This window comes from Stylophora pistillata, chromosome 10, assembly GCF_964205215.1.
Source record: "Stylophora pistillata chromosome 10, jaStyPist1.2, whole genome shotgun sequence".
NCBI lineage: Eukaryota > Metazoa > Cnidaria > Anthozoa > Scleractinia > Pocilloporidae > Stylophora > Stylophora pistillata.
Window position 1 is genome coordinate 26,782,616 of NC_142528.1, and position 20,661 is coordinate 26,803,276.

The 20,661-nt window shown below is 39.8% G+C and overlaps 3 protein-coding genes across 3 annotated transcripts; 2 read left to right on the forward strand and 1 right to left on the reverse strand.

The window, feature by feature from the left end:
* Positions 1–289: 289 nt before the first annotated feature.
* On the reverse strand, positions 290–1,621 carry LOC111323271 (allatostatin-A receptor). The gene is given in 2 exon segments (XM_088737044.1): positions 290–1,161; positions 1,164–1,621. Coding segments are annotated over 2 exon segments (1,128 nt in total). The 5' UTR covers positions 1,420–1,621.
* Positions 1,622–6,141: 4,520 nt separating this feature from the next.
* On the forward strand, positions 6,142–12,274 carry LOC148722444 (uncharacterized). Its single transcript, XM_088736274.1, has 2 exons — positions 6,142–6,260; positions 8,049–12,274. The coding sequence occupies exons 1-2, from the start codon at positions 6,191–6,193 to the stop codon at positions 11,918–11,920; spliced, it is 3,942 nt and encodes a 1,313-aa protein (XP_088592400.1). The 5' UTR covers positions 6,142–6,190; the 3' UTR covers positions 11,921–12,274.
* Positions 12,275–12,722: 448 nt separating this feature from the next.
* LOC148722445 (uncharacterized) lies at positions 12,723–18,968 on the forward strand. Its single transcript, XM_088736275.1, has one exon. The coding sequence runs from the start codon at positions 14,051–14,053 to the stop codon at positions 17,747–17,749; it is 3,699 nt and encodes a 1,232-aa protein (XP_088592401.1). The 5' UTR covers positions 12,723–14,050; the 3' UTR covers positions 17,750–18,968.
* Positions 18,969–20,661: the final 1,693 nt, after the last annotated feature.

Sequence of the window (20,661 nt, forward strand, 5' to 3'; positions counted from 1 at the left end):
TCGAGGACAGTGTGAAGAATACTTATTCTGAAGGTGTGAAGGGTTTATCCTAGTTGCCTAGCGGTAGAAATAAAAACGATTTAGTTAGTTTAAGGCAAACTTTGTCACCAATCCAGTGGCAAAAGTTTACTGAAATGGTATCTGTCCTTCCAAAATTGTAACTCGTGTGATCATTGCTTAGCCTGCTGATAGATAGACAGCATTGGTGAAAGATTGCCGACGCATCATTTAGCCTCCAGTGAAGGTGATAAACATTCGGGTATAGAACCTGTTGTATCGGTATGGCTTTTTACATGCCTGTGTGGTTGAGATGTGCAAGTTCTACTATGGTTTGCTCTGCGGCAGACGTTTTGTGCACAACATTTGCAGTCCCTGGCATCGTTAGACCAGGCAGTGCCCTGATTTGTCGTCTCTTCTTGCACTGCATAATATTGCGCAGATGTTTCCGAAAGCTCTTCAGGCGGAAACTGTACACCACAGGATTAACACACGAGTTGAGAACAACCAAATAGTGTCCTGCCTCATTGAACCATGGTACAGGCAGGCCCCAGTTCTCTGTGACGAAACTTATCTGGGACGGAATCCAACAGAATGCGTAGATGGCGCCAACCATCAGCAGCGTCACGGTCACTTGTTTGCGATGACGAAGGAAAGCCGTCTGAGAAGGAAAAGGAAATGACAAAGGAAAACCGTCTGAAAAGGAAAAGGAAATGACAAAGGAAAGCCGTCTGAGAAGGAAAAGGAAATGACAAAGGAAAGCCGTCTGAGAAGTTTCCAAATGCGCACTCTTAACTGGCTTGAACCATAGGTGGTGCACTACTTTGGAGTACAGGCATACCATGATACATGGAGGAATCGCTCCTGCGAGAAGCATCCAAATGAGGCTGTACGCTTTAATAAATTTTTCTTCCGTGGTGCTTTTGTTACCATACCTTTTGCACAAGCCTGAGTCGAAATAATAATACCGGATCTCCCAGAATTCAGCCGTGTTGATCACAATGGAGACAAACCATGGAATGCCAATGACTAATTTCAGACGCCCTCTGGTAAATCTTCCTCGATGACGAAGTTGATGGATAATGGCGAAGTAACGTTCAACGGCGATGTAAACCAAAAACAAAATGGAGGCAGCAGCACCAAACCAAGCTAAGTCTCCGTGACCCAAGCACACGACCAGCGTCCTGCGTTTCCTTCTGGGTGGGTTAGGTATGGAAAAAGTCCTTTCTTTAAACCAGTGCTCAAAGCGAACATCATATCGGCTACGGCCAGGTTGACCAGTAAGTAGTTGAGCGTGGTTTGCATAGCTTTGTTTAGAAGAACAGTTAGAATGACGAGCGTGTTGCCGACCAGGGATATGAGTACAAGGATTAAACAGACAGTCTTTAGAACGATGTTAGAAACTCCTAAAGAAACGGCCATCTTAAACTGAGTAATGACACTAAAATTTGCATTGATTAATCGTACGCATACTGCGTTCTATTTATTTAGTCTCAATTGTTTTCGCATCTCCGCGCTCAAAAAAAAAGGTTTGAAAATTTGGTAACACGAGGAACAGTTGGAGACGAGCCACCTTTAAAGTGATTTCAGTTAAGGTGATTTTAAAAATCAACGTTCTTAAATTAGTTAAACATAGACTGTAAGTGTAGGTTTTATTGAAGGATTTTACTTTGAAATGTTAAGTGCCTCATAAATTTAGTTTTTGTGTGGCACGCATTGCAGGTTGCATAGAAATCAAATCCTCAGAGAGGTGAGTATCTTACAATTCATGCACAACATTTGAACAATCAACTCAGACCTACAAGCTCGCGGCATTTATTCTTATATTCATAGAGTAATTGTACTACAAGGTAATGAAGTTTACCTCCAATATCTTCACCGTCACAACCTAGCAATATCAATAATGTTTTAAGCAAACAGCTGAATAACTTTCACGCCCATTATGGGAATCACTTTCTCTTAAATATGATCATTGCAATGGGTCGATACAAAGATGTGTTCCTGATGTTACTTTGCGGTAAGGTAAGCAGATATCTGCATGTAGTAATTTTAATAACTAGGCTGGTTATTACGTTTCCTAGCTCATTTCTGTTAATCTGAGATATTATCTCCTTGCTACTTATCTGCAAAAAATGCTGTTGGGCAATGCAAACAACCTACATACCCAAACTCTGTCAAAAGATGCAGATTTCAGGAAGGAAAAACAAAGAGAGACGTCAGAACAAATGGTGGCAGCCATTGCAGAAATGTTGACTTCGAATTCTCGCCTCGGAATACTAGGCTTCGTGGCTTCGCCTGGGCAATAGTAAAATAAAAGCGAGTCGTCTAATTTCGCTGCAAGCGGCGACCTAGCGATAAAATCAGTGTTTGTAAACATCGTTTTCTCCGCCATTTTGAATTCTTAGGTGGGTTACCGCTGTACACTCGTTCCCCGTTTCCCGTTCCCCGTTACCCGTTACCAGTTTTAGTAACATCCTTGAATTGACCATTTCTGGTTTAAAAGAGCGAAGTATGGTTTGAATTTATTGTTGTCTAACTCATGCTTGAACCGTCATTTCATTTAGATTTTCAGGTATTGTCTGTTTGCTTGGCGTACATTGATTATATTTAAACAGCTGTGTTCTGTACTTAAGCCATACAGTTTTGAATTTTAAAATTAAACATCGATCTCCCCATGCTAAAAGGAGAATGAATTTGTGTTGAGTAAAACTATTTGGGGACCATTTAACATACTGGTTGTCGCTCTGTCAGAAAGGCTTTTAATATTTTTTTCTATTTTCTGCACACAGAAACCAAGTAATGAAGTTGAAGCCAGGGTGTGCAGTTTTTCCCATCTGTCGAGATCTTCCCGATTAAGTGTCAATACGGAGAGTAAAGTGGGAAAAACAGACATTCGAAACAAAGAGAAAAAAAGAAAGGAAAGGAAAGGAAGGAAATTATTAAATTATGATAGAAAGAAAGACGAACTGAGGATTGTTTACATAGAATGAATGAAACCCCAGTCAGAGCGCAGTCGTTTTCAAGTAAATTTTTGTTTTAAAATATTTTAAGAGCAATCATGTTAGTTGATAGACAGAAAATGAACGTCATTTAAAGTGGCGATTGCTTTCGAAAGTTCTTTTCTGCTCCTCGCACCATTATTGTCTTCCTTTTGTTTTATAATTCAATGACCAACATACGTATCTAGAATTGTTAAAGTTCTGATATCATAAGGTTATTTCCCCTTTCATGAAGAATTTCATTTCATACTCTGCTTTATGAGAACTTCCCAGTTATTGCATATAGACTCGTCATAAAATATTAAATTTAGTGAACGTCTTGATTTATAGGATCTTGCGTAGTTTAGTTGAGTGTTTGTTATATTTTTTTCTCCTCTAATATTACGGATCACTGTTTGATTACATCTCCGTAAGGTTTTGATTTATGCAATACGTGGTATTTATTTTTCAGAGATATCGAAAGAGCCATTATATGATTGACAACTATATTCAACAAGTAAAAATCTACTTCCGTTCACAAATACTGCGATCTGTAGCTACGCTACTCGATATTTACTTCGTCATAATGAGAAAAATAAGTTGCCTAACAGTGTTTGTTTGTAAACAAAATAAAAGAAAAACACGAGCTTGGCTTTTTGTTTAGTTTTGAACGATTAGAAGACTCGTACTAAAGTAAACAATTTATCTTTCGTTCTTGATTTTTTAAGCGTGAAAGTCAATTCGGGCCGGCTCTCTTTCGACGATTAAGCGATAGAAATCTGGAGATTAATATCTTATCTTTGAGTAGAGTTGCGATGCCGAATATTTAGTTATGCAATAGCAAAGAAACGCTGATTGTACTGTTCGTTTTTAGTTCTGAAATTCGGAATTTCGATGAAACGATTTCGCTCTCCCTCACTGTGCGAATTTCTTTCTGGTTTAATGAGTTCACGGTCCGTTGCAGGAAAAAGGAGAATGTATAGTTATGCAGCAAGTAACAAACAATTCCTTTATTTGTAACCACGGAAAGTTTTTCAAAGTCGATTCGGGCCAGCTCTTCCTTTCGACAATTAAGCGATATAAATGTGGAGATCAATATATTATCTTTGAGTAGAGTGGTGATACCAACTGAAATATTTAGTTATGCAATAGCAAAGAAACGCTGGTTATGTTTGTTTTTGCTTCTGAAATTCGGAATTGCGATCAAACGATTTTGCTCTCCCTCATTTCGCGAGTGGTTTCGACTCATACTTATAGGACTTGAGTGAAATTCTTTCCGTTTTAATCAGTTGTCCGTTGCAGGAAAAAAGGGAATGTATAGTTATGCTGCAAGTAACCAACAATTCTTTTATTTGTAATTACCACTGAAAGTTTTTCAAAGTCGATTCGGGTCGGTTCTCCCTTTCGACAATTAAGCGATATAAATGTGGAGATCGATATCCTCTCTTTGAGTAGAGAGGCGATGCCAAATATTTAGTTATGCAATGGCAAAGAAACGCTGATTATACTGTTTGTTTTTGCTTCTGAAATTCGGAATTTCGATCAAACGATTTTGCTCTCCCTCACTTCGCGAGTGGTTTCGACTTGAATTTATACGACTTGAGCGAATTTCTTTCCGGTTTAATGAGTTGTAACCGCAGAAGGTTTTTCAAACTTTTTGCCTTTCATGCCGATTGAGCGACCTTGCTTTGTAATGCGGTTTTGACCGAGTTTCAGCGACTTCAGTCGAGTAAATTACTTTCCTTAAGGCAAAGGGTACGGCGAAAGGATTTCTGTGTATAATTATGCAGTAGGAAAGAAAGCTTTGTACTGTCCAAGTATTCGCACAGTTTTCCGAACCTGTTACAATGAGTTCTGCCTCAGGCGTAATTTCTGCGGCTGGAGTAAATATATTTATCCCCATGGAGTTCTGTACAGTCGTCAATATATGGTTTTGCAGCATGGAAGGGACATTGGCATCTACGCACAGCTCTCCAAAGCTTGTACGATTAATATTGATCAAATTACTGTGCTCTCATTGACTCTGCTTCGTTTGAAATTGCTGCAAAGGTTGCTTCACTAGAGTAAATTTTTCTCCACCTAGGCATTTAGACATTTTTTTTATGCATGTTGAAAAATTTAGCCTAAATTTCTTACGTCTTTCAGATCAAATCGGTCGTAAAACTCCTCAATTGTGAGTGATCCTTGTTTTCTCTTTCTTTCGTATGACCTCTTTTGTGGTTTTCCATCTGAGTTAGTGAAATACAATATTGTAAAAAGTCTCCATTAAAATGAAGTCAGTGGTTTTACATATCAAAACTTCACTCAAAATTTCCTTTTCATAGCTCCTGCACGCCGATTTTGAGCACGGAAGCAAATCTGGCATGTATCTTGAGTATATTCGAGAGGCCGGCAACACACGGTATTTACTGTCTGATATTGACTTTATTAGTTACCGTGCTTTTTTATCGCAAATAAAACCACCTTTCTTTCTCAGAGCTAATTCAGGGTTTTACCTGCGAAATTTGCTTGAAATTTTTCCAGGCTCGGATTGACCTCCTCCGTCGTTAGTCAGTTAGTAATACCTTTTCTCACATCAACTGATATTTTGTTGTTCTTCTTCTCAAATAATCGTACTGACTGTTATGACGTGGCGGCTCTAATGTCGTCATGACTCTGCATAATTTTGACTCCAAATAGATATCTCGAATGTAATATTTTCACATTAACTGTTTCTCGTACCAAAACTTAATTTTTTGATTGATTTTCACTTCCGAAATCGTTGTTTTAATTCTTTATGACGAGGCCTACTAATCCACAGCACTCCAACTCGAGTCACACCATCGCACTTCGAACTCCAATGCTCATACATTCCATATTGCGTTTGGTTCCCGGCCTGATTAACCTGGGCCCGAACTTTTTGTCCGTTCCCATTAGAAAGAATCGATTCTCCTAATCGGAGTACACGTTCTAATATTTGACCCAGAAGCTAAGCTTTTCGTTTTGTTGCAAAAGCTAGCGTCATTTGTTTTGTTCTTTGTTGTTTGCTTATCCTAGTTGAAGTATTATCCAAAAATAACTTGCAATATTGCTATCAATATCATTATGTTAAACTTTCTTTATATCGAGTACCCACGGTGGTCAATGAATATATATATATATATATATATATATCTATCAGTGGCAAGGAACAAAGTTTAACAGATTTATGACAGAGAAGTTTCGCGTTCAGTGAGATGCATCCGCTACTGGGCTTCTATCCCTTTAAATTACTGCCTTTAATTCTACTTGTAATCCCCATTACTGGTAAGTATCTATTTGCAAAGTTTTTCTTAACTTTTTTCAATTGAAAACACTGCTGAGTTCTTGGTTCAGAGTTTAAGTTTAAAATCTGCTTTCCCTGCTTGTAAAATGAACAATTTCAACTGAAATTTACGTAAGCAGAAATTAAGGACTTTTTTAAGAATGGCGTCACAAGTTTAAGTTTCCTGTTTGTTTCCACGTATATTTTCCATTCGAAACAATAAAGTTCTGGATATCAAGGTTATATTTTGTTGCAATTTTCCGTATTATGATACGCTGGATTGTTTCGAAATCTTGGGGTAGTCCTTGGAATCCTGAATCGTTGTGGGAAAACACAGACTGATCGTGATTACTCATGGACTAAAAACAAACATATTTCAGTCCTCTTTTACTGACAATCTTAGGGCAAGTTTCATGATTTCTAGATGTTTTGTTGCACATAAAATAGTTTCAGAAGATTGCCAAACCGGACAAAGAAATTAGTGGCCATATTGTATATTGATCTCGACTGAAATAAATCAAAGTTTCCAAACAGTTTTGATATCCTTGACAAATTAAGGTATAAATTTGTTCACTTTTATCATCTCATTACCAAAACCAAAGAAAAATATCTTACATTGCCCAATTTAGCCGGTGTTTAACTTGGCTGTGTTTACACCTTTCGCATGGAATTGATGTTTTCAAATGTGTTTTATTAAATTTTTATACATTTGGTAGATTAAAACGTCGAATTCGTCCATTTTAATTCATACTTTCATTCGTCTTCCATCACTTAGGTCAGGTATGTTACTTTAATATTGAACCGTCTGATAGCAAAACGCTTCCACGAGTGCCAAGTTTCTCAATCTTTACAAGGCTGACAAAGAGCAGAATCATTACGACCCAGTTTTGTTGCCTTTAGTAATGTCGATTAGCGTTTCATTGTTAAAATGAAAAAATAACCTCACCTGGTGAGATAACGATGTAATCGGAATCTACCTCGGAAATAACGTAATGTTCCATTAAAGAACTTTCGCGAATTTCCCAACGTACTTTTTATTTTACTCTTGCAAAGATAAGTTAAATTTTTGCTGGCCAAGTTATTCCACGTGGTCGACCGTGGGATTGTTCCCCTTTGACTGCGTAATGTGTCGTAAACAGACTGAAAATTCCCTTAGTATCCGAAAGATGAGATACAAGAGATCAATGGAATATGTATTCGCTCTAAGGCTAATATATGGCATATGATATTGTGTTTGGCTCGATTTTTTTTTTGTTTTGTTTCCGTGCAGCTACTTATCTTGATATTAAATCAAAGATCGAAACCGACTACTACAGAGTGATTGGTGTAGAATTCGCTTTTTAGATTTATAGCTTTTGTTACAATTAGTTTCCTTCACTTCGGAGGAACTTTGACAATCAAGACTTTTTAAGTCGATACTAGTCTTCCGACGAGATTCCATTTTTTGGTCTGTCAATATGAGTAACACGACTTGGGAGAAAGGCAAATGTCAGATACTCAACAAGAATTTAGTCGAATATTTCAGCATTCTTGCTTCTTACTGAACTTAGGTATGGTATAATGACTAATGACGTTTGGTCCGTAAGAGCTTAATATTTTGTTTACGTTGGTGGCATTTGTCAGAGAGCATGCGTGCATGTGCACTTGTGCACTAAAAGCTTTCAAGGACCACCATTTTGAAACTGTTACACCTTAATACCTTCAATCGTTGAAAATAACGGAAACACTTATTTTACATTGTTTTGCAACTGATTACCACGTTGCTGTAAAAAAACATTCGTTATCTTCAGGTGCGCAAGACCAAGAGACTGGATGTCTTTATGTATCCCATCTCATCGGTGAAGACTCACCTCAGTGTGGTACTTTTGCCACGCCCTGCCGGACATTACCACAAGCGCTTCTCTTGGTTAACGATGGTGGCAAAATTTGCCTCAACGGGACAAACAGTGAGTCAAATCCATATGAATGTTTGAAAACCCATGGCCCTAAAGGAACTGAGTTCAAAGCTATAGAAAAAGATGTATCGATACAAGGTGTGTCCTCCCCAGCGCACATTTCATGTGCCTTAATATTTGCGTCAAGGTTCAAATATGGTTTTGTCCGCAAAGGATCCTTCTCAAACCTTGTATTTAACAATAGTAGATACGGATTATTCTTCTTCAATGTGCCTTCCTACGATGTCGTCATTTCCAAATGCAAGTTTATCAACTGCGAGAAAGCCGTTTTTATGCTATGGGAAGGGAATTTTTCACGCATCCGCGAGAGGTCTTTTCTCAAGGTTACTGATAGCAAATTCCTCAACACTTCATGTGGCATCGAGTTTGGTCCAAAGCTCAGGAATAGTTTTGCTGAGGTTTTCCTCTCAAATCTTGTATTCGACAATGGAACTTATGGTTTAGTCTTAGCCAATGTGTCTTCCTATTATATCGCCATCACTAAGAGCAAGTTTTTCAACTTCCGAAAGGCAGCCGTTGGTATTTTATGGAATGAGATTAATTCCGTCATTCCTGAGAAGTGTAGTCTCGTAGCCACTGATAGCGAGTTCCGGTACAATGCAAAATCTATACTTGCTATGTTGCCCAACGCTATTGTTGAGACTAACATATCAAGATGCCTATTCGAAGGCGCAAAAGGACGTTTTAATGTCACTTCTGATCATAGAAATGTAACAGGTGCCGTGTTTGTCCGATCACAAGCCAGTGTAGTTATACCGTATCCAATTCATGTATTAGTCTCAATCACTGAGTCTATTTTCCAAGAGCTCGGCCACGAAGACAACAGCTTCGCGGTATCAGTTAGAGTTGACAACCTCTTTGGCAATGGGAGTATATCATTATCAAACACGTCCTTTCTCAACAACGAAAATTCTGTCTTTGTCCATGGTGGACTTGGCCTGAATTTCACTAACGTGACGGTGAATTCCACATACGGGTATGCCATTATGGCCAGTGCTCCCCCTAAAACATTAATCAAAGCACCAGGTGTGAGGGTTTTTCTAGAAAAGTGCATCCTAGTGAACAACCGGATTGGCATAAGGATGTCAACGACTACTTGTTTAGATAATACGGCTCGGTATTGTTCAACGGGCGACCAAACGCTTATTGTAAGAAACAGTCTTATACTGGGAGGTAACGAAACATTAGGCGCTGGGGATGCAATCAGATTTGGGATGAGTTTCCCTAAACGGAACGATACTCGTGCAGTTCTGAAACCAAGCACAGAAGAGGTTTATTTGTCACCAGATTTTGAAGCAAAACTACTTCTTGATAACGTTACTTTTCTGGGGTTACATGACTGTGCACTGTCAGTTACTATAGAGAAGAATGTGATTGGACTGATTTCGGTAAAAAACTGCAGATTTCTCAATAACACTCAGTTTGTGAATCGATTAGATGAACGAGCAGCTATCCAAATTGAATTTCCGAACGACGATCCGCCAAAATGTCCAGGTGCAGCGAAAGGAAACGAAAGTAAGAAACTGATGTGGGACAAGAAGTCTGAGCTACCGGTTATGATTGAAGATTCTTCATTTGAAAACAATGTGGGCATCGCTGGAGCATTAAATTTTTTGAATGGCAATATCACTATCAAGAACTGTGCATTTAAAAACAATGAGGGAGTGGCTTTAGGAGGTCATGTCTACATCAAGACAGGTTTCGGCATTCTGAACATCAATAATTGTAGCTTCCTACAAAATTTAATAGGTCATTCCCGCGTGTCAGCTGTTGCTAGTTTTCTTCGATCCGAGAGTGCTGGTCCGTTAAAGATTCAAAATTCGTCCTTTGTAGCAGCCGTTAATCAAGAATTCGATCCAATATTTGCAGCGACGAAAAGCAGTACGATAGAGATCGACAGTTCAACCTCCTTTAAATGTCCAGATGGAAAACAGATCACTCTTAAAAACAACACCCAAGAAGACGGTTTCGAACTTGTTAAAGGACGTGAGACTTGCTGGATAAGCGTTGCTTACGTCAAATTTTTTTGTGAAGAGTGTCCGGATGGATTCTATAATTTAAAAAGAGGATCTTCCAATGGTCTGGATATTCAGAAGGCAACAAAGTGTCTTAGATGTCCATATGGCGCAACATGTGAAAATGGAGACATTGAAGCCCAAGAAAACTTTTGGGGTTGCTTCTCTTCACCCGCATTATCAACTAAGCTGGAGTTTCATCCCTGTCCACTGGAATACTGCAAACCTCCACCTCGTTCCAGTACTACCGCTTTTAATGGTTGTCATGGCAGCAGGACAGGAATTTTATGCGGCCAATGCGCTGAAGGTTTCAGCGAAGACTTATATTCCACTTTGTGTCGAGAGAAAGAAAAATGCAATGATCATTGGTTTTGGATTGCGAGCTTAATTTACGTAATAATATTGGCTCTCTATCTTGTTTTCAAGCCTCCTATCTTCCCCTGGCTGTATCGGCAATGCTTTTGGTTTAAAAGGAAATCCAATAGCAGCCAAGGACACGTAGCACTACATGAAGGGAATGATGAAGAACACGATGCTGGGTATTTGAAGACCATCTTCTACTTTTATCAAGTTGCTGAAATACTGATGATAAAGTCCCCTGAGGAAGCCCTTCACATAATTCCCTTTGTTACGCCAATAATCGCACTTTTTAATTTCCAGGTAAAGACCATTAACGGCAGCATTGGGTGCCCATTTCCTGGCTTTGATGTGGTTACTAAAGAGCTGTTTTTGTGCTTGAAGTTCCTGGCGACTCTGTTCTCCATTGCCATGATTTATGCCATCCATCGAGTCATAAGCAGGTTCCGGCACATTCCTAAGCCCTCACTGAAACTATACTTGGCTGTTGTTCTGGAGACCCTGTTACTAGGCTACGAGACCCTAGCAGATACATCCCTGAAGCTCATGCACTGCGTTCCCGTAGGGCTGAAGTGGCGTCTGTTCATAGATGGAAACATTCAGTGCTGGCAGTGGTGGCAGTACATGCAAATTGTCTTCATCTTGGTGTTTATCATTCCCCTCGTGCTCGTCCTCTTCTGGGGATCAGTGTTGCTTTCCAAAGACAAATTGTCCGCCAAAGAGTTCTTGACTTCCTGTGCATTCCCTCTGCCTTTTCTTTTCATCTGGCTCTATCGCTTCTTTTTCAAGAAACAAAGTTTGCACGAGTTTGAACTGTTTAGGAAGAATACCCGCGAGGCCGAAGAAATCAAGAAAGTTCTCCATGACCCATTCCGTCCACCCTGTGGTGATGATTATGGTACACTGTACTGGGAAAGTGTCCTGACCGGCCGCAGATTCCTGCTTCTGACCATTCGTAACTTTATCACTGATCCTTTGACACGACTCATCTGTCTCGATTTCGCCTGTGTTGTGACTCTTGTGCATCATCTTATATCGAGACCATTCCGTGACCGTAAAGCCAACATCTGTGAAACCTTGTCTCTTATGAGTCTGGTTGCTATTTGCACTTTCAACTTGGCAGAAGTCACCCTTATCGCCCAGGGACTCGAGCCTGCTGGTCCTGAACAGAACCTTTTCTACGCGTTGGAGTGGATTGAGGTGGCTTTGCTTGGCTTTTTACCAGCCATAGCTTGCATCCTGGTGGCGCTTGCGGCTTTTTCTCAAGTCACTCGAGTGCTGTACCATGGCATCAGACTACTACGAAGAACCGTGTGTCTGCGTTCTCAGTTCTAAAAAGTCTGTCAGATGATTTTGCAGATGGATCCAACAAGGAATGTCATACTTCATGTTGACTATGTCCTTACCTGACTGATTTTCATGTCTTTGCCATTTGTATCCTAACATTTAGTAGCTTTATCGCAGTTTTCGTGTTTATTCTGGCACTTTCAAAAGCCTTCAGTAAGCAAATATCTAGTTCTTTGTGTTAACGGGTACTGTAGCTCGTAAGGTTAAGTCGTTTTACCATTTGCTGATCTTGTTAGTTCGCATAGATCTTCCATGGTAACAAAACGAGATACTAGTGATTTCAATATTTTTGCGACCAAAATAAAGAGTGGAGAATTGCACTTAATATGAAGGTAAATAATAGCAACTGTTGCCAATTCCTTGTGCTGATATATTATAACTTTGCAACGAACTAGACTTTTCTTTGGAAGTTATGGAAAACCAAGTAGGTTTAATTGCTAAGTTAGCATCATTCTGAACATCTAGGTTCCTCAGACAAACGAAAACAAGTAAGGCATCGAGCCCAAAAGGGTAGAGTTTCTTTGTCATCTATCGGTATTTATCCATTGTTAGATAACCTGTTTCCACTCTTTGTTGAAAAATTGTTACATTCTGTCAAGATTACTTTTTTTCGGGTAGCAATTAGACCACATTTTAAAATAATTTTTTGTAATTGTTTCATCAGTCCCGAAATCATCATAGAATTTTTTAAGGATTCGAGGATTTTGATCAAAGTTCCGTCATGATTAGCCTCCCAGCTTCCGAGCCATTCTAAGCTTTGTCTCGGTTCGAACACATTCAGTTTTCATTTGTCAGCTTTTTCAGTAACCAACACAATCTGGCGGCTTTCGGATCAGGGACGAACAAGCATCGAAATTTGATGATGATCATTCTTAAAATGGTTGATCGATTTAAATTCTTGTTTATGCCGGCATAATGGCTGGTTTCCTACACAGGAAACTGGAAATATATTTCGAGAGAAACTCAACACCCAGATAAGCAATGTTTGTCCCGCAATCTAATTAAAAAAGGACCCTCACTTTCGATTCCGCTCACGTTTTTCTTTCGAGAAAGGCCTCTATTGACCAAACGTCTGTAATTTGCATGTAAGATGTATCTTAAACAATGTCTCTTGTTTCTTTTTTTTCTTTCCGTTTTTTTTTTTTTTTTCACAAAGAATTTGTTTGAAACCGGGAGATCAATGATCTAACATATAGTTTCAACTGAGTAAGAGAACACTTACAAGTTCATGTGAAAAATAAAAAGTTAAAATCGTGACTTTTCTAGCGGAGCAAGTTTACAAAGAGGAAGGTGATCAAAAGTTCGTCATGCTCAGAGATTTTCATGACACTTTTTTCCTCGCTGCATAAGAAGGAGGGCAAGCACTCGTAACCTTTTCGTTGCGTTACCACACAATTTCTACTTACGAGGAGATTAAAGCTATCAAACTAGAATCTACTTACTTCAGAGTACACATTCAAGCAAGATGTCCGAGATTTATTAAACTCGAGGACGTAGCTTGACGACCCATCTCCTATAAAAGATGTGATTTATATTAATGAGAGTATTGTGTGAAGTAACAAAAGCTGTGATTATTCACGATCAGAAAAGTAAAAATGTAAACGGCGCCCGAGAAAAGCAACGAGCCATTTAAATACTCTTATATCTGAGAGAAATAGATGCACTTTCTTCGAGAATTTGCGAGGTCTTTCACATGTTTCGTCGGTTCATACGATGACCAAGTCTTGATAACTTCCATGTTATCCGAAAAAACTCAATCAAACAAAGCAAACGCGCGCATTTTTATCGCCAGGAGGTCATTCATCTACGTAGAAAAAAATTGCACAAGTCAACAGTTTCATTTGGTTTTGTCTAGACTAATAACATCACAGGAGATAGTGTAGACAAAACTGTCTACGTTCCGGACTGATTACGACATTTCCGTCATCTTCAGGTGCAGAAGACGAAGAGAGTGGATGTCTTTACGTATCCCATCTCAGCGGTGAAGACTCGCCTCAGTGTGGTTCTTATGCTGCGCCCTGCCGGACATTAAAACGAGCGTTACTCCTGGTTAAAGATAGCGGCGAAATTTGCCTTAACGGAGCGAACAGTGAGTCAAATCCATACGAATGTTTGAAAATGGATGGTCCTAATGGAACTCAATTGACACCTATAAGGAAAAGTGTATCGATAAAAGGTGTGTCCTCCCCAGCGTACATTTCATGTGGTTTGGTATTTACATCAAGGTTCAATTATGGTTTTGTCAAAGGTTCTTTCTCAAACCTTGTTTTCAACAATAGTAAGAATGGATTAGCCTTCCTCGATGTACCCGCCTATCATGTCGCCATTTCCAATTGCAAATTTATCAATTGCCATAAGGCTATTTCCATGTTGTGGGAAATAAGTCAGGGTTTTTCTGTCATCCGTCAAAAGTCTTCACTGGAGGTTACTGATAGCGAATTCCGCAACACTTCATGTGGCATAGAATTTGGTCCAAAGTTCAAAAATAGTTCCGTCAAGATTTCTCTGTCAAACCTTGTATTCGAAAATGGCACGTATGGTTTAGCGCTCTTCAATGTATCCTCCTATGATATCGTCATCGCAAGGTGCAAGTTTTTTAACTACTCTGAGGCAGCTATTGGTGTGTTTTGGAATGAGATTAAATCCGTCATTCGTGAAAATTGTAGTCTTGTAGCCACTGACAGCGAGTTCCTGTACAATACAAAATCTATTCTTGTCATGCTACCTAACGATTTCATCAAGATGACCATATCAAGATGTCATTTCCAGGATGCGAAGGGACGATATCATGTTACAAATGATGATAGAAGTATAAAGGGTGCTGTGTTTATCCGTTCCCAATCTAGTCCTTTTATGACGTATCCAATTCATGTATTAGTGTCAATCACTGACTCTGTTTTCCAAGAGCTCGGCCACGAAGACAACAGCTTCGCAGTATCAGTTAGAGTTGACAACCTCTTTAGCGATGGGGATATATTATTATTTAACACATCTTTTCTTAACAACGAAAATTCTGTCTTTGTCCATGGTGGATTTGACCTAAATTTGACTCACGTGACGGTCAACTCCACTTATGGGTGCGCCATTATGGCCAGTGCTCCCCCTAAAACATTGATCAAAGCACCAGGTATAAGGGTTTTTCTCGAAAAGTGCGTCCTGGTGAACAATCGGATTGGCATAAGGATGTCATTGACAACTTGTCTAACTAAAACGGATCGGTATTGTTCAACCGGTGACCAAACGCTTGTTGTAAGGAACAGTCTTTTTCTCGGAGGTAAAGAAACAGGCACTGGGGATGCAATCAGATTTGGGATGAGTTTCCCTAAACACAGCTATAGCCGTGCGGTGCTGAAACCAAGCAAAGAAGAAGTATCTTTGTCACCAGATCTTAAAGCAAAACTACTTCTTGAAAACGTTACTTTCCATGGGTTACATGGCTGTGCACTGTCAGTTAGTGTAGAAAAGAATGTGATTGGATTGATTTCGGTGAAGAAATGCAGGTTTATTAACAACGCTCAATTTTTGGATCAATTGTATGAACGAGCAACTGTCAAAATTGAACTTCCGAACAACGATCCACCGAAATGTCCGCAGGGAACAAAAGAAAACGAACTCAAAGAAACGGTGTGGAGCGAAAAATATGGGCTGCCGGTAATATTCGAAGATTCTATATTTGAAAATAACGTAGGTATTGCTGGTGTCTTAACCTTTTTGAAAGGCAATGTCACCATCAAGAACTGCGAGTTTAAAAACAACAAGGGACTGGTTTTGGGAGGTCACGTGTATGTAAAGACGGGCTTCAGCCTTCTTAATATCATTAATTGTGACTTTCTGCAAACGACAACTTCATCAAGTTTGAAAAATCATGGTCGTGTGTCAAGTATTGGTAGTTTTCTTCGGTCAGAGAGCACTGGTACGTTAGAGATTCAAAATTCGTCCTTTGTAGCAGACGTTAGTGACGAATTCGATCCAATATTTGCAGCGACGAAAAGTACTGCCATAAAGATCGACAGGTCAACATCCTTAAAATGTCCGAATAGAAAGCAAGTCAAGCTAGAAAATATCACCAGACAAACCAGTTTGGAACTTGTAAAAAGAAATGATACTTGCTTGCTACGCGTAGCTTATATCAAAATTTCTTGTCAAGAGTGTCAGGATGGGTTCTACAGTTTAAAAAGGGGAGCGTCTAGTGGTCTGGATATTCACAAGGGAACAAAGTGTCTTAGATGCCCATATGGGGCAACGTGTGAAAATGGAGAAATTAAAGCCCAAGAAAACTTTTGGGGTTTCTACTCTTCACCACTATCAACTAAGCTGGAGTTTCATCCCTGTCCACTGAAATACTGCAAACCTCCTGTTCGTCCGAATGCAAAGGCTTTCAATAGTTGCCATGGCAGCAGAACAGGCATTTTATGTGGTCAATGCGCCGAAGGTTTCAGCGAAGATCTCTATTCCACATCGTGTCGAGAGAGAGAAAAATGCCATGATTACTGGTTTTGGATAGTGAGTTTAATCTACGTAATAACGTTGGCTCTCTATCTCGTTTTTAAGCCTCCAATCTTTCCTTGGTTGTTTCGGCAATGCTTGTGGTTCAGAGAGAAATCCAATAGCAGCCAAAGACACGCAGCACTACATGAAGGGAATGATGAAGAACATGATGCTGGGTATTTGAAGACCATCTTCTACTTTTATCAAGTTGCTGAAATACTGATGATCAAGTCCCCTGAGGAAGCTGTTCACATAGTTCCTTATGTTACACTAATCATCGCACTTTTTAATTTCCAGGTACGGACCATTAACGGCAGCATTGGATGCCCTTTTCCTGGACTCAATGTCGTGACTAAAGAGCTGTTTTTGTGTTTAAAGTTCCTGGCGACCCTGCTGTCCATTGCCATAATTTATACCATTCATCGAGTTATATGTCGGTTCCGGCACATTCCTAAGCCTGCGCTGCAGCTATACCTGGCTGTTGTTCTGGAGATCTTGCTATTTGGCTACGAAACCCTAGCAGATACAACTCTTAAGCTCACACACTGCGTCCCCATTGGGCTAGAGTGGCGACTGTTTATAGATGGAAACATTCAGTGCTGGCAGTGGTGGCAGTACCTGCAAATTATTTTTGTCTTGGTGTTTATTTTTCCCTTGGTTCTCGTCCTCTTCTGGGGATCAGTGATGCTCTCCAAAGACAAATTGTCCGCCAAAGAGTTCTTGACTTCCTGTGCATTCCCTTTGCCTTTTCTTTTCATCTGGCTCTATCGCTACCTTTTCAAGAAACCAAGTTTGCACGAGTTTAAACTGTTCAGGGGGAATGCCCAGGATGCCGAAGAAATCAAAAAAGTTCTCCATGATCCATTCCGTCCACCCTGTGGTGATGACTATGGTACACTATACTGGGAATGTGTTCTAACCGGCCGGAGGTTCCTACTTCTGACCATTCGTAACTTTATCACTAATCCTTTGACACGATTCATCTGTTTGAATTTGGCATGTGTTGTAAATCTGGTGCATCATCTTCTATCGAGACCATTCCGTAACCGAAAGGCCAACATCTGTGAAACCTTGTCTCTAATGAGTCTGGTTGCTATTTCCACTTTCAACTTGGCAGAAGTCACCCTTATCGCCCAGGGACTCGAGCCTGCTGGACCTGAACAGAACCTTTTCTACGCGTTGGAGTGGATTGAGGTGGCTTTGCTTGGCTTTCTACCAGCCATAGCTTGCATCCTGGTGGCGCTGGCGGCTTTATCTCAAGTCATTCGAGTGCTGTACCATGGCAGCAGACTACTACGAAGAACCGTGTGTCTGCGTTCTCAGTTCTAAAAGTTCTGTCAGATGATTTTGCAGATGGATACAACAAGGAATGTCATACTTCATGTTGGCTATGTCTTTATCTGACTGATTGTCATGTACGTATGATGTGCGATCCTCGCAGTAGATAGCGCTATTTACGCAATAGCGAAAATCAGACCTGAAAAAAATCAGGCCTGTACAGGACTCGAACCACTGACCTCTGCGATACTAGTGCAGCGCTCTACCAATTGAGCTAACAAGCCAACTGGGAGCAGGCCGTTAAGTTGATTCGTACAGGCCTGATTTGTTTCAGGTCTGATTTTCGCTATTGCGTAAATAGCGCTATCTACTGCGAGGATCGCACATCATACGTATCTAATACCGCAGTTCAAAATATATGAACTTCATATATTCATTGCATCTCATTTATCACTTTCACGGGTTTATTACGAATCAACTTAACGGCCTGCTTCCAGTTGGCTTGTTAGCTCAATTGGTAGAGCGCTGCACTAGTATCGCAGAGGCCAGTGGTACGAGTCCCGTACAGGCCTGATTTTTTTCAGGTCTGATCTTCGCTATTGCGTAAATAGCGCTATCTACTGCGAGGATCGCACATCATACGTATCTAATACCGCAGTTCAAAATATATGAATTTCATATATTCATTGCATCTGATTGTCATGTCTTTGCCATTTGTATCCTAACATTTAGTAGCTTTATCGCAGTTTTCTTGATTATTCTGGCACTTTCAAAAGCCTTTAGTAAGCAAGTAATTAGTTCTGTTTTAACGGGTACTGTAGCTCGTAAGGTTAAGTCGTTTGACCAATTGCTGATCTTGCTTGTTCGCAAAGATCTTTCATGGTAACAAAACGAGATACTAGTGATTTTGAATCTTTTTGCGACCAAAATAAAGAGTGGAGAATTGCACTTAATGTGAAGGTAAATAATAGAAACTGTTGCCAATTCCTTGTGTTGATACATTACAACTTTGCAACGAACCAGACTTTTCTTTGGGAGTTATGGAATACTAAGTGGGTTTAAGAGCTAAGTTGGCATCATTCTGAACATCTAGGTTCCTCAGACAAACGAAAACAAGTAAGGCATCGAGCCCAAAAGGGTAGAGTTTCTTTGTCATCTATGGGTATTTGTCCATTGTTAGATAAACTGTTTCCACTCTTTGTTAAAAAATTGTTACATTCTGTCAAGATTTTTTTTTTTCGGGTACCAATAAAACCACATTTTAAATTCATTATTTAGAATTGTTTCATCAGCCCCGAAATCATCAGAGAATTTTTTAAGGATTTGAGGAGTTTGATCAAGGTTCCGTCATGATTAGCCCTTAAATTGAGCCCCGCACAAGAACCACCTCAATGAGAACAAATCACTACAATTCAGCTATGATGCGGGCATGAGCTCACCATCATTTGTAGCCCACATTTGTAGATAGCGCAAAGGTCTCTGGACCAATACATGCGTTATTTAAGTTAGCAAAAGAGATCTTGAAAGAGTCCATGCCATTTCGGTAACCTTTATCTTGCTTGAGCGGAAAATTTCCTATTAAGCCAGGGTATTACACGAAGAGAGTACGCGTACGACTCGTACCCAGGCAAGACCATTTGTACTCAGTCGGTTTAGTTCTTTCGTAACCGTACTACCCCTACTATTGTCTCAATCGTATTGTAAATCTACTTTCCTGAGTAAAAGCAAATCAACTAATCGCGAATGTTGTATAGTAAATCTTTTTTCTTGGGCTCTAAATGAAGGACAGATGAACAAGAGCAATGAAATGAGTCACTTAACCAATGAATAACTCTACATTCCGACGGTGCGTGACTCTTGCCATTCGCTAGCGATTTAAATCTTCCTCTTTCAAAGTTTAGCTGTTACCAGTCTACCAGGATATCTTTGAATGACTTTCCTTTGTGATATGATAATAAGGGTTAGTTTTTAGGCGTCATTTCCGCATTTGTATGTTCTTGAGGTTTGGCAAAGCAGGATGAGATTGTGTTACAAAAGACAATATTTTCTTATGTGTACCATTTTCTTTGTTTTTAAGTAACCTTTCCCGCGAGACGTTTTTCAAAACCTTCATCTGGGTATCCTCTATTATTTAAGTGTACTAGAAAACTCTGTACGTTCTGTTAAACGTAGAGCGTGACGAATGCAGTAAGGAGGCAAAGCTCTTCTCCTTTGATGACCCGGAAAAAGGTCGTGTTTAAGAAGGTCTGTCTCTTTGTAATGCGTTTACACATTAAAGGTCGATTCCCTGTTAAATAACTCGCGTCAAAGAATGTAATTTCTGACTTTGATATTATTCTTGCTGCCATAGGCTGTGAGTGTAACTGCTGCCATTTATTAAATACACTCTTAGGCAAGAACGAATTCGTCACGAAGGAAACTTGGCAGAGTCACGTAGGCCCGCCGACGCTTTTTGAACTTTAGAGGGAACAAACGGTAACAATGCACCTATAATCACGCTATTCTCGCTGCCACAAGAGATGTTTACTCGACCACGACAGGATGTAAATGACTTACGTTTTCTTTTACGACCATAATGCAACGGCGCACTCCGCCTAGTCACAAGTGTTGCCTGTACTCCACAGATTTACCTTGTCGTAGACACCAATCGGCTTCTATTTACGCACTCGGGCTTGAGGTATTTAGAATGGATGTGCCGAAATTTAGTATTGAACTGTCGTGGGTACGAAAGGACTAATACCAACGACAGGGATACAATTTTGAGCAGAAAACTTTCTGGAAAAAAGTCATCAAGTTATTATGAAAAGGAAGAAAAGAACCAATAGCTGTTGTACAGTTTCGCAACAAATCCGTATAGTATAACGACCTAGTTAAGCCTGAACTGAAGTTTTGATTGTCGACGAAATTTTTCTGTATGCGATAAGCCACCTCATAGTAGCATGAACGGCTTGATAATATTTTGA

Bases quoted from the DNA above. Each gene is read 5' to 3' on its own strand.
- LOC148722445 (XM_088736275.1), top strand. From the start codon at position 14,051: ATGGATGGTCCTAATGGAACTCAATTGACACCTATAAGGAAAAGTGTA.
- LOC148722444 (XM_088736274.1), top strand. From the start codon at position 6,191: ATGCATCCGCTACTGGGCTTCTATCCCTTTAAATTACTGCCTTTAATT. The intron at 6,261-8,048 runs GTAAGTATCTAT...CGTTATCTTCAG, and splicing joins ACTTGTAATCCCCATTACTG to GTGCGCAAGACCAAGAGACT.